The 15,255-nt window shown below is 39.4% G+C and overlaps 1 protein-coding gene across 1 annotated transcript; it reads left to right on the forward strand.

Annotated features, from left to right (window-relative positions):
- The first annotated feature begins 3,877 nt into the window (after positions 1-3,877).
- On the forward strand, positions 3,878-7,033 carry LOC106178555 (BTB/POZ domain-containing protein KCTD16). Its single transcript, XM_013561773.2, has 2 exons — positions 3,878-4,964; positions 5,219-7,033. The coding sequence occupies exon 2, from the start codon at positions 5,363-5,365 to the stop codon at positions 6,188-6,190; it is 828 nt and encodes a 275-aa protein (XP_013417227.1). The 5' UTR covers positions 3,878-4,964; positions 5,219-5,362; the 3' UTR covers positions 6,191-7,033.
- The last annotated feature ends 8,222 nt before the right edge of the window (positions 7,034-15,255 follow it).

The following is a 15,255-nucleotide window of genomic DNA, read 5'->3' on the forward strand; positions in this document are numbered from 1 at the left end:
AATACTGTCGTCAGAAGAAATGTTCTAATTACAACACAGCCGATGATTACTGTTATTTTTTGTACAAAAACATTCCAAACACATTCTTCTTCAATGGCCTTCTTTATTCTGTACGTCACTTCGGCCCACCGAATGCTGTCTTAATTAACAATTACGGCTGATAATGGTCTACTTCAAGGTTGAAATTAAAAATTGGCCGTAAATGATTTAAGACCCAAATGAGAAATCAGGGGCAATTTAAAAGAAGCGTAGGTTTGCTAACGAGCAAAAGTCTGCATTAAATGTCGCCAAGGAAATAGCGGTATCCAACTGTAAGAGAAAATGTGTGGCCTTTAAATCCTTAGCTTTTATTTGAGCTTTTTACGCCTTTTATCCAGGACTCTAGATCATTTTACATCATACATGTTTGATTATTGGATCTATTTAGGTAGAAAATAGCCCTGAAAAAAACAACAAAAAACTGAGAACTAGTTCACAAAACAAATGAAGATTTTGACCTCGGCTCATACTGCTTCAATGTAAAATCGGATAGCCTACTACGTATAAAGTCGACTTTGTGATACCAATTAAGAAACGGTTTCAGGACGTTGAACCCACAAGAAATATCATCAACCCATTTGACTATTAACGAATTTAGAAGGAAGTCAATCTCCTACAGATAAATCTGACCGACCTATGCAAAGGAACGTTAATTTAATAGGAAACAGCCAATTCCGAATGAGAATGAGAAAGCACAGACAGACAGAACATTACCACGTGGGTTGTACAATTAGACTTAAACACGCCATGACATTTCTGAGAGAGAATTAAAGTAACATAATCCCTTAGGAGGGAGGGAGGTTGGAGTGGTAGTTGACTTTGTTGTATTTTCATTTTTTTCATTAAGAAATCAAGTGGCTTCTTTATTAGGTAAGTAAATATAAAGAACTACTAATAACACAACTGCACACGCAGAATGTGTTTTTGATACACGTGCTTGTTGCATTTGACATCAGAACAACAGGGTATACTATACGAGCTGAGTGGCTTACAGTATGGATCAAAAACAAACGCAACCCTTCCATAACCATAACTATTATGACATTTCCCAGATGCAAATATTTGGATCGAATTTTGATCATGTATTGGTTTTATAAGCATATCAAGACATATCAATGACACCTGAAAGAAAGGTGAGAGATAGTAAAACATACAAAAGACATGTACCAAGTAGAGCTAACAATGCTCGTCTTCAAATGTGACACGAAGTAACTCCGTAGCTGGCATGATCTCCGCCTTTATAAAGCATTTCGTTGTAACCCTTTTTCTTCTTTTGCGTTCCTTATTTGTCTCAATAACATACAAAGTAGACATATGCATTCCAAGAATAATGATGTTGACACATGCCTTGGAAGGTATTGATGAACGAGTGAAAATGTGTCCCTGCGACGTTAACACAAGCAATAATTAAAGGCCCCGTGAGGTACTGTGGATACATTGTAATACGCTTTGGAGCTAATTTTCTTATTTAAAGAAAAAGCTCTAAGGAGGACAAACACAGTGTACGTTGCATTAAAAATAACTCAATGATATATGGCAGTTGCACAGAATAAAGTATACAAGCGTGATGGTTTTATCGCATCTACTGGTACCTATGGGTGATGATTTTGACTTATAAGTCAAACAGCTTTCAAAAAAAGCTAAATTATAAACAGGCACAGGTAACTTGTAACGAGGAACCGTCTTTAACATTTTGCAAATACTAAATTTCCCAAAAGACAGCAGGGACTAGACGCAGCGCCCTGGAATTGAACCCTATCAATCACTGTGAAATTGGCACTGACCTTTCCTGAAATCATTTAGCACATTTTAACCGGAATTACAGTCATTTCCTAATAACCAGTCATCAGTCTTTGGCCGAACACGACCCAACCCCTTTATCTCTTTCTCTCTCTCTCTCTCTCTCTCTCTCTCTCTCTCTGTGTGTGTGTGTGTGTATATGTATGTGCGTGCGTGTGTGTGTGTGTGCACGCATGTTTATTTGAGGTAGATCTAATGTCGATTGAATCACTTTCACATATTTTACATTCTAGAATCTTACTTTAAATTCGCTTTGACAACGCATTCAGTATCACCGCCGTTATAATTTTGCTCAGTGCAGCTATCCAGCATCTTCAAATACATATAAATCAGCTTGACGTGACGTCAATAAGCGGGTTTCGTGAGGCGTTTCGTATTGTTTCTTCACAATAAGCAAGAATAAGGATTCGTCGGCGATTATTTATTGCATGCGTCTGCTTTATATCTTGTATGTATGCAGATGCCATACAGGTGCGGCTATGCCATTGTCTTAGTAACGTTTAAGAGAACACCTGGGAAGCATTAAGGTTAATTTCCAAAATTTGCGACTTCCCGGATCTGATCCTAATGTGTTAACGATAAGATTGCCAGTGGCTGCAATAGATAGTTAACGGCACACATCGTTGCATGCCTGCCAACGTAAATCAATCACGTGACAGGACGCTCCTCATCTCAACAGCAGAAGGGATAAAAGTTGATATATTACCGACGACATAAAAATTTGATTGTGGTCATTGTTTTAAATGATGCGGTTACCACAACCAAAAACCTAGCCCGCAGGAACAACCTGAACCAGTAAAGGTAGAAAATAATCGACAAAAACTGTCTGTTTACTGGTTGGTAATATCGGCGAAATACCAGTCCAGCGAGGCGGCGTATTTACCTTTCCCACATACGCCCAATTGCCCCATCGTGGTAAACCAACCGGTTGCCTAGCAACATTATTGATTACCGATCGATTACCACGTGGGGTGGTTAGCAATTGACTCCAACCTGGCCGCTACCGAGTGGAAGAGAAAACAGAAAACGGGAATTTGTGTTAACGTCATATTACAGGTCCTTAGGACCATCATCATTTATTGTCCATTGATTTGCTATTAGTTGCGCAATCTACACGTGCCTCCTTACTCTCAGGAGACACGATGATACGGCACCCCGTTGGCATTTGTGATTTCTTAGCCTAACATGCTCTTTATGTAATGAACACTTAAGTACCTTTGTCATTAGTCTTCGCTGACTAGTTTTGTTAGAATGTCGCCCCATTTCCCTAGGGATAGCACACTACAGAGTGTGTTCTTGTGTTCCTAGTGATTGCGCGAGCGTTTGATTAAAGACGGAGGTTCTTATGTTCATCAAAGACATAATTTCAAAGTGTCTCATATCTTTACAGCTTCGCTTCATTCAGGAACATAATCGACGTTAACTTATCCTTTAGGTGGTGTCATAAGATGTGCAATGACATGTGCATTATGGTAGATCGTACCTGGTCACGCGTCTGAGTTACGACGTGTGAATAAGAAAGGAACAACAAATGCAATTCCGCTGTCAGCCGACTGTGTTGAGCTGCTGCACAAATATACTGTCGCGTCCGCATACGTAGCCATATATAGTGATATGGAACTGACACAAACTTCGAAATCGACACATTTTATGAGATTGTTACATGAAGTGCTATACTATGAAATATGAACAGGACGTACAATAGGAATAGTTGAGACGTTTGTTCACAGCGGAGATGTGTGAAGAAAAATCGGTTCTGTGGTTAGATTCAATTGGCAATGTACATGTACTGCATGGAACGGAGCGTCCCATACACGCTGTCAGCAAACTTCCCAAGACGCTTTATCGTTCACAAAAATGTGGTGTATATCATGCATATCATGTATTCATTAAACTGTGATGTTAATAACATTGTACATAACGCGGTGACGCCGGGCGTCAGCAAAAAACTAATGAAGAATTCTCACCTAGACTTTGGCACATATATTTGCCAAGTGGTTTTTATTCACCTTTATATATAGTAGATGGTCTAGCTAGAACAATCTCATGTTGAATATGATGTTATATGCAAATAGTCGACCCAAGACTTAAAATCTCAGCCAAACATCGAAAAGAATTTCCACGGAATAACATGGCACTCAGTCGCGCTACTTGAGGTCGGCCTCCTATGTCCCAACTATCGTCATATCTTAACCATGGGATGTTTTTTATAAATCATCGACTGTGCATTACATGCACACGCTAGTACGCCATGACATTCAGTACTTCCAGATCAAAACTGCCATACAGATGGTTGACCCTTTAAAACCATGACATGCGGGTGTAGCACGTTTCAGCTTAACTCTTCGCTGTCGTCACAGAACTGAACTGCGCAAGCTCCGAGTGCCTACCAGTGGAATCCCAGAAATCGTATTTAAACAGCTTAAGCACTTTGCTGCCTCACTTGGCTGCGAAACAAGACTCTGCTGGCGAGAAGGATTCGATCGACTTTTCTCCTGCACGGGACGTGTGTTTATATCATGCACTGTGCTCTACTCGTCTAAATGAAGAGATAGTTCGTGCTTGGAAGTTAAAGATTCAAGCGACCCAAACTGAGGTTTGGTAAAGATAATGGCGTAACTATCGACTGCATGCACATTGCGGGGATAACTCGGCTTGACACTCACTGGGAAATTCGCCACGGGAATTTTACATCGTTAATCCACATTTAACGCGTTTGAGGGTTCCAGTGCACATACATTTGGCTTACGGAAGCACACAGTCCGTACAGCATAGAAGATATTGTCTCTTTGAAGGCCGAAGTTATCCCATATATCGCCGTCGAATGTGACTTAGTAGGGAACAGTAGGTTCAAAGTAAAATCGCAGATGCACAGCCCGGCGCGATTAAGTGATAACGCAAATGTTCAATGCACGTCAGGGTTGAGTTATCATTAAACTAAAACGTAAGGACACTTAACGGAAACCAGAAAGAAATATATCTACAGGTGAAAGGGATCATTTTAAAAGGTAGACATTTCTGGCGGTAACGTACATAACTGAACACAATTGCAAACAGGCTTCGGGTATTTTATAAACAGATTTGACGTGACGTTGAATGCCCAGCATCAGAGCCTATTTCCTCAGGTCAGTAACCAAGGATTTATTTAATAATGTTCTTTGCTTTCTGATACACAATTGCATCTAATATTTGCACTGCATAACGCAATATTGACAAACGAACTGTCCTTGAGTCATTTTTGATTTACTTAAGAACACAATCCATCAGCGGTGCCTTTTTTGCTTACATTCACAACAAATTACCACGTTAAGTATGTGTTAATGGGATACCTTCTAAGTCGTGTTTCCTTCAATCACTGACTACATTAATTTGAACCTAGGAGAGGAATCCCAGTAAACTGATACGAAGAAACACCGAGTTTTTTTAGATTTATTGACGTGATTCCTTGGAATAACTATTGACATTCAAACATTGGCATTGGCTTCCACTCAAATTTCACTATATCTCAACCGAGAGGGGAAAAATGACTAGTAACAGCAATAGCAACGATCAGCACCACCCTGCCATAGTGGAACTGAACGTCGGTGGGGTGCTATACTCTACGACTTCTACCACCCTCACGCGGTACCCGAACTCTTACCTTGGGAAGATTTTCACTGGCCGTAGCGAGGAGACATTGCCTCGCGACAGCAAAGGGAAGTACTTTCTAGACAGAGACGGTGTGTTATTTCGGTACGTTCTGGATTTCCTGCGAAACCAGAGATTGGTCCTGCCAGAGAACTTTCAGGAAAAGGAGCGTCTGAAACACGAGGCAGAGTATTTCCAATTACCAGAACTCACCAAAGGCATTAAACATGATGTACATGACGACCACGAGGACACAATGGACCATCACTCCCGGATTGCTATGTACAGTCGAATGAGAATAAACAGTCTCCCTGCCCCACTTCAGAGACATTGGGGTTCTGCGGGCTACATCACCCTGGGGTACAGGGGTACCTTTGCGTTCGGTCGGGACGGATTAGTTGACGTAAAGTTCCGGAAGCTGACGCGGCTCCTTGTTTGCGGAAGAGTGTCACTCCTGCGAGAGGCGTTTGGGGAAACTCTGAACGAAAGTCGAGACCCCGACCGCGGCCCTGATGACCGTTACACGGGACGCTTCTTTCTTAAGCACACGTTCCTGGAGCAGGCGTTTGATATGTTGGCAGAGGCAGGGTTTCATATGGCTTCTGGCATGGCGTCAGGGACAAATGGCGCGGATGTCAAGCCCGGTATGGAGATTGAAGAAAGTCGATGGCAACATTATACAGAATTCGTCTTTTACCGGGAACCCGGTGACCATTGTCCTTAAAATGTGAAACGTCTACCAGTGACCACAGCTGGGACAAATTTTCGCAGTAGAAACCGGTGTTTCATGAAGGCATCGCCAAATTGGAATATTGTCTGGTTCATCGTATTGACACGAGGACGTATCCGTGGAATCCGTGAAAAAATATCAGTCATGTCTGACCATCTGTATGTGATTGGCACCAATGGAGCTCTGCTTTTTTATTAACAAAACTTTGTTATATACTTTGACCAAGTCACGACTCTCTATGCCATTATTCGTAAATCGCAAATATCATTTTGAAATGGACACGTTTTAACGAGATTGTCCCTGGAACCACAGCGACATCTAATATTACCATCATTTATCGTTCTGGACACCATTTTGAAATAAGACTCATTCTGTGTTGTACAAACTTAAAGTTGTATTGGATATAGTTCCAAGTTGTTGACCGTGAAGTGACTTTGGGCCTGCTGCTTTTACTGCTTTAACGTAAGTGTGTGGTAGTGCCACTTTCAATAATACTGTAGTGATTAACGTCCTTTAGAACTGAATATGAACATACTGCCTGCAGGCTGCACCGTTAAGTGTTGTTCAATGTAGCTACGACCCTTTAAGGTCTGTATTCATAGTAATCAATTCTGTCAGTAAGTACGTATTTAACTACGCTCAGCAGGGAGCTCTGGGCGTTCTTATCGTGCTCGCCAGAACTACCCACGACAGCTAGACTATTGGATATTGATGCAAAGCTGAATAAGTCTAAATTATTGTATTATTTCAATAGCATCGGCATATTTCAAAGTGAAAACCGAGTTATCCCTGGCTGTATTATACTGTCTGCAAAGAAAGTTACTGTTACTGTTACAATGTTCGAATAGTTCAATGTTTTAAACGAAATGTTGTATAGCGTTTCCCTCTACCAATTCGTGTGCTTTCACTTAACTGTGAAACCACCATGATAACAATGGCGAAAGCATTGTGAAGTTGATCATTACCATGCGGTGTTAGGATATATATAATTTAACACGATTGCATTGCGATGGTAATTCCATCATCAATGGCATGTTTCAATATTAATGTGTGCAATGACATCGCATTACTCATATCGTAACAAGACCAGCAAGAGACATCTCCAGCTTGTAGATTTATCTGTTTTTACTAGATTCTCGATCTAGTCACATACATGTACATCATCAGCGACTGTTTGTTTGAATATACAGTTGGTGAAAACAGAGCCATTGTCGAAATCCAATATTTAACATAAAATTATTGGCCAATTTCGTTTGGTTTTCATTGCTCGTTTAAGACAAAAACGTTTGTCCATTATTTTCGGGGCCAATACTCAGTCTTGTAGAACGATCACAGTGGCCGTAAAATGTAAATTACGAATTGTACAAAGAGTTAGTAGCGTCAGTGACAGAAGTTGAAGGTGGCTTTTTAAGCATCGAGCAGAGCGACTGTGTGAGGAATTTGATACTCTTATATTAAAATCCAACAATGCTCACACGTAAGATATGGTTTTACAGTGTTTCGTGTTCCATACGTTTCTTTTTTTTTTTTTGCCACACTTGGCTGCTCCGCAAAACCAAATGCCATTGCCACTAAATCCAGTGGGCCGAATTTTTACTTTATCTGTACCCACCGTTCATATTACATTGGTAATTATACAATATACTGGATTAAAAATAACGATTTTTACACGGGCTGCAATTCTCTGTTCTTTAAAGATTCACCACTGCACAAAGAGTTCCGAAATTACAAACAACTTTATTAATGTTCTTCGATGTGAATCCAGCGCTTTGTGTTTTGTACTGTTTACAAATGAATTATTAAGTATTTTGATATTCTACTAAAAGCTTACATATTTACGTTGATTAAATTAGGAAAAAATAATTCAGTAACGCAAACGTTTTTGTAATATAAATAAATGATCATAAAATAATATTTTAGCGGAAATGTAGTAATTCAATTATTTGTAGAATCATCCGAATCCAAAACAGTCTCTCCATTGCACTATTTCAAAGAAAATTATACTTTCGTTGAAAACCTATATTCCAACAGACATATTTCAATGTAAACAACAGTGATAGGTTACAACCATTGAGGTACGATATACATACAATTGAACGTGCCCAGATTGCCCTAGATGTATATCGCATAACCAATCTCTTATCCGTGATAGCCTGCCACTCAAGTATGCTTTACTGATACGAATCGTGGAGTTCGTCTTCCAACCTGTGGCATGCGGACGAGCTATCTTCATTTTCAAATAGCTCGTCTGTCATGTGCAAAAGACATCGTTTCAACAAACCCGTCAGTCTAAATTTAGAGGATGTTTGTCAACGAGACCATTCATTTCTTGTTTGGTGAAGCGGAAAAGGTAATTGAACAGTTCTCAACCAACAAATCCAATATCTCACAGGTATGTATGTATGCATGTATTCACTTCTGGATAAAGTAAGACCGCGTATTGATGTAAGTCAGTTAGAGGACGCAGCTGTTACAAAAATCGGGATGACACTACGGGTATTTAAAGCTAATTAGTAGCCCATATATTTCCTACAGACATAGTTTATTTGTATTTGATACCATTCATCTATTCTAAATTTATATTTGTGTAAACATATCGCTTTGATTTAAAGATAACATGGTGGTACTGTTTTATTAAAAGACTACTGAAAGTGATCCTGATTTAATGTTGATTTAAGACACAGTGTACGACCAATTATGGCGCATCATAAAGGAGGAACCAGCCAAATACTCATTCAACGTTACAGCGTCCAAACGCACATAATGGCTCTTGATTTAATCTAAACAGTCATGTTACCACCGCAGAACGAGTAGAAACCAGAAAGCATATTACTGAATGACCGAGACTAATTCAATAAACATGTGGTCACAATGCATTACCTTGGTCATAATTCACAGCAATAAAATACCAGTTCTAATTCATTAACTATGAGGTAGAACACCAGTTAGATGCATGAAATATGTCTGACCGCACTAGTATGAATTGTATTCTCTTGATATCCAAGTCGTAATGGCTCTCCTTGATGAGGCGTTTGATCATTAATCCGTTGGAAACACCAAAGCCTAACCAGTTATTAGTCCCTGTGGTGCTCTATCTATAGTCGCCATTGATATGACCCACTTTGTATCTAACGTTATATTAACGGACCGTCATACAATTGACAGTTGAATACCCAATAAAAGTTTCATTATTACGACTAAGAGAGCTTGTCGAGGACAATGTCACTTATCATATTTGCCAACTTAAGCGTCTCACCGCGGTTCGGCTTTTTTTTTATCTCAAATTTGTTTGTTTTTTTGAATAAGCGCTTTTTACCCCGAGCTCGCAGTACACGCAACAAGGTATGCAGCACAGAGGTCGGGGACGTATGTTTTATTGATGACCTCAACGGCGAAACCATGAAAACCTTTTGTACGAATTATTCCCAAGGTTTCTCTAACGCTAAAAGCACTTATGTTTAAAGAAACCATTTGTCAATTTCATAACTATAGAAGGCCGGGTGTTTTTATCCTACCGTTTGATGTTTGGAATTTGTCTGAAAGCTCTTTTTGAGTCATTTATTTTAATCATTTCATTGCAAATGGCCTTCAGCCCATTTGGCTCACAACACCAACCATAGGCTGCGGAGCAAAAAGAAACATTTGTCGATTAGTATCATGGATGCGAAGCCATATTAGTACTGTTTCCAGGACCTCGATTAATTCAATTAAAGATACCAAAGTTTAGACGTTGCACAGTTAACCGCAGCCATTGTTGTCTTTCACGCCTTCTCCATTCACCGTTACCTTTCTTTGAGCAGAAACTTTGTGACAAGAAGCTAACATATTCAATGCTACGACATCCTTTAATTATGTGTGCTTTAGCAATGGAAGAGGCGATGATTTGTGTACTATAGCATGTGTTTACAAGAAATGTATTTGCGATAACATTAACAAATACTGGTATATTATTTAGAAAAAAACATCTCATCCGTGTAACAAAAAGTGGGCCCTCCATTTAGTTACTATGGTTAGGGTTAGCCTGACCTAAGTGGGTCAACGTCTAGGGTGAGGCTTACCTGTACAAATGAATGGAAAGCAGTCTCTCTATCATGGGGGACTCTCTGTCTGTTACAACCGGTTCCGAGTCTGGTTTATGTATTAAGCTACGATAACGCAAAATAAAAGAATGGCGTTTCCATTCAAATTTAAAAAGTATATGTCTTATTTTACAGTACTCAACACATAAAGTACTAAGTAACTCAGACTGTTTCATAAAACTACAGTCCTCCTATATTCCAGCATGTTAAAAAACGGGCTATTTTTATTCTTTTGTACATCGAACCACCTGGTGACCTCAAGGTGTATGAGTTTGCATTGAGTGCAGTGCCACTACTGAGAAATGCATTCAAGATCTATACAAAAAAATTCATGTTCACAATGTTACAGTGCCTTCTGCACTGAAATGTAAGCCTCGAGAAAGGTCAGTGAGTTACAAGTAGCATTAAGACTGATTAGTATGGTAACGGTTTGAAGAGCCACGGTGTTATAATGTGACTGCCAATTGGACTGGCATTATCAGTATAAATCATTCATGGGCATCGCTTCCCTTTCACTGTAATTCGGCGTAAGTCGTGTATAAATCAAACTCGCGAGGCAAAAAGAAGAACTGCTAATGAGATCGTGCCATAACTGAAATAATTGCAATATCCCCTTGTTCATATCTCTGATGCATTTTTAAAAGAGGTTTGGAAGGAACACTATAGTTGTTATAACGTGGCAAATTTATAAGTTCCTGCTGGAAATCGTTCTCCCTCAAACGTCAATACGTTTCCATAAAAGAAGGCAATCATTCCAAAGAATCATTTCGAACATTTTTCAAATATGTCATTTCTTTTATCAACATTAGAGAGTTTGTGTATCAGATTTTGCTTGACAGGAACGGATCCTTCGGCGTACATCTTTATTCAGCGCGATCTGTTGTTGAACTTTTCTCTTCCAACTGGGAGAAACGTAGACTAAGATAATCTCCATCTATTTCAGTGTGAAATATTCATCACTCACAAGCTTAAGTGCCACACAGTGTTTCAAACGTATATTCAAGTACTATTGAGTAATATCTCTAGGATGTTATTCAAAAGCATATTTATACAGTATACAAATACACTCTCCAGCGGCAGAGAACGTCGGTTGATCTTGAGAGATCAATGCATTAAACAAGCACCTAGATACGTTCATTTAATTGGTGCTGAACCGTGAAAGAAATTCATTAGTGCTATCAAGAACAAAAGAGTCGTTTTTACGGTATCAGTTGAACAAACACTTTCAACGGAACGCGCTCCAGGCCTTCAACATTGTGGATCGGATTCAAACTCCGTCTTTGGAATAAGCCATACTTGTGTTGGTTATATCAAACCTTCCATTGGTTATATTTAATATTGACTGTAAGGCTGGATGCGTCTGTCATCTTATTTAGATCAATATTCAACCTAGAGGTCCGGTGTTTAATTTAGACGTTAATTTTAGTCATTTAATTAGGAAACCGTATTGCGTATAAACCGTTGAGCTGTCATGTTTTGAAGGCACTGGCCGTCAATACTCCTTTGTTAGATTGCTGTATCCTGCTAAATACCCTAGACTCTGATAGAGACAGGATGAGAGAGAAATACACATCGCACGTCCAATACCATACCCCGGTGTAAGATAACAGAGCGTCTGTGTTACAGAAAGCCCCCTCCATTTAGTTATAATGGTTAGGGTTAGCCTGGCATAAATGGATCAAAATCTAGGACGAAACTTACCTGCACAAATGAATGGAAGTGGACTGTCTATCATGGGGGACACTCTGTCACGTTACACCGGTAGTTACAGTCTCTTCCGAAACAGTATCGAAAACCATAAATAATTTACATTAATTAAGTTCAATTGAATGGAATTTAAGTACCGTAAATCGCCCTCCCCGTGCCCGTGTCACAGCACTGTCCATCGCAGGTCATGTGACCGGAAGGTCCGGTTTCAAACACACTCCAGATGAACTTTATGTCCATGGCTATCCAAAAGAATATTTTAATTCAGTTTCAAACCTAGACAAGTGATAATTAAAAGTGGGCATTACAGTCTAGGTCTTATTCCGGATGACATTCAATTGTAGCTTAGAAAAAGATCTATGTAGAAGCTTGGGTATTTTCCCCAAATATGTTTATGACCAAATCTTTTCAAATAGAGTCACCTATCACAGTGAGAAGCAGACGAATTTTAGAATTTACCTATTGCCTTCTAACTCGAATGATTTTGAATGGGTATGTCGCATTGTGCATGTGTCTGTTTTAGTTGTCATTTTCCACTGAGACATTGCCAATTATCATGGGTACTGATGCGAGCCCATGTTTTCTGAAGACATGATTACCACGAAAAGAAAACGACAGATATCACAATTTGAGCAATTCTGCCGTTTTCATTATTGCTGTTATCTTTAAAACGTGATAAAATGCATCTCCCGTAAGCTTTGGAATTTATTTTATCTTAACAGGAAGCTTTTTCTTTAAATAACTGGTTGAAATATGTCTATATAGGTATCAATCCCTTGAGCTCTAGCGGCAAAACTTCCACTCTTAATTCATACCGCCTTTACAAAAAACTCCATGTGCGGTCCATGGCAGAATTAAGTTTGTGCAGTTATCTGCAGCGCGGTTCGTCTTACATGTACCATGTTACGCCGAACACGAATTCGAATCACAGGTACTAACTTACGTGGGATGATATTGATCGAAATCCCATTTATACCGCGAAAAGTGTAATTGAAGTAGGCCAACAAATGATTAAGAAAATTAGAAAAACGCCATGCCCCAGTTGCCGAGACCTCTAACGTTCATTTTTTTAATTGAGTTCCAACAAGGCATTATGTGAATGGCAAAAGCAGTTCGCGTTTCTGTTCTTTGTTTTGAAAACACTGGTATAATCACCAGTTGAATTAATAAAAACAAATATCACTAAATCATTCACGCCTCCATATGAAGCAACAAAATAACTTCAGGTGGAAGTCAGGTGTTCTGGTGCACAAACGCACGGTGATTCAAAATAATCTTAACAGTTTATAAATGATCTCGATAATCTGAGAATTTGACCACCAAACTTCCTCACCATATCCATTTAACCACTTTTTTCTCTTTTTTTTTCTTTTGCCATGGCTTTATAGGGTACGCAGCAAATATTTTCTGTGCCCAATCGGGTCCAGTTTCATCAACACTGGATAAAATTGTTATCCTCTGGACAGTTATCATGTCGCAAAAGTAATGTTTCCAAAATCCTAGACAAATATTTTTGTTTCTGATGTTGCCATCCAGTGGTTAAAATGGATGGTTGCTTCAGGACAACTGTCCATAGGATAACAACTTTATACAGTGTTATCCAAAGGACAGCGCTATCCAGCGTAGATGAAACTGGGCCTGGATTCGTATCCCCGAAAAGATTTTTACATATCTGTTATGGCACACATACTAGAGTTATAGACAGTTGATGAAAAAAGAGGTATGGTACTAATACTTTATTTCATGAAGTTAAACATGAGAGGTCGACATTCTTTAATTCACTATCCTCTTCTCCGTCGAATCGCACGAAAGTTTGATGTGGTTATGAGCGTGATTCCAGGACTCCAACTATCCTTTTCTACCGGGATCTGGTGTCCTTTATGCATAGTAGACTTGCCACAGGTTGTAAGCGGGTCTTTGCACCGGGCATCCTTTTACTGCCATTGTCACAGTGATAAAGAACGTCGATGATATTCAACAGTCTTTTCAGAACAAGCACAAAAGCGCACAGGATGCAAATCGATCATTACCATGTATTCCTCTGAAGTATTGGCTTTTGCAGCGTCAGTCATCTATCATAAAACGGCGTAGTTTATTTATTCGGGCTTTTCAAAACCGTATTTTCATTACCGAAGTTATCATTTGGTTTGTGCAAACTCAGATGAAATGAATAGTAGGATATAAACAATGATATTCCTGTGACATACAATCATCTTCATGGCTTGGACGTTCAGAAGTAACATGCAGGTGCCATGAAGACAAGCGACCCATTGGAATGAAATTTATGACGCCACTGTATCACCCAGTTACAGAAAATGTCAAATGATGCAGAGTTCTAAACACCATGGGTCTCAAAGTCTATAGATCATCTATTAATCATGGCGTTATAAGCTGTTGCATCACAGATAAAGACAATGCAATCCTTATGACTTAAATAGGAAGAGCAGGGACCAATGCCTATAGACTCGGCACCTTTGTCAGGGTTGTCTATACTAAATATAAGTATTACCATCCGAGGTAGCCTAAAACGAAGCATTCAGCGTGCGTGACGACATTTGAGTCTAGTGTGAGAATCCGCCTGGGTGCATGAGGTTAACTTTTTAGCAATAAAAGTGAAACTCCAGGTGCTGGGAATGTCTTCTTATAAAGCAACTAAGCCAAAACATGTTGAATTTGTAGTGTTGCCAAACAGGCAATATGACAAAACGTAAAAGAAAACAAGCTCAAAGATATTCATGGGTAAATTATGACAGCTTTTATTCTATGCCGCAACACACTCGATCGTTAATTTACCATAGTTCCCTATTCAACTCTTCTCCAACTGCCGCAAAATGTTTTTTGGGTTGACCTGGGGCTATCTCGGAAAATTCGTCGGCAGTCATGATGATGCACTTGTGGACAGCGAAATATCCGCTTCACATACAATGTCCCATATCCTGTATAGTAGGGGCCTAATTACCCGTGTACTTTCACTGCTAAGTGCTTTACAGACATGTTTATGGATTGAACCGTGTTAAAATTGTGTTAAGTCGTACATAAAAATGTGTGATATCGGGACAGCATCACACACACAGTTCCCAGTTAACAAAATCTGCTGTCAGACCTACCGGCTTGTTAGACCCAATAGTGTGTTGTACCCTCTTATTTAATAAAGCAAAGTTAATTTTGCATCGACATAATCTCCTACTTGGCTTGTGCAAATCTCTGGAGTCATTTTTTTTTTTTTTTTTTTTGGTATTATTGAGTCGAGTCTTTGCTACGCTTGCTCACTGA

This window comes from Lingula anatina, chromosome 3, assembly GCF_051362555.1.
Source record: "Lingula anatina isolate TDL-2025a chromosome 3, LinAna3.0, whole genome shotgun sequence".
Classification (NCBI taxonomy): domain Eukaryota; kingdom Metazoa; phylum Brachiopoda; class Lingulata; order Lingulida; family Lingulidae; genus Lingula; species Lingula anatina.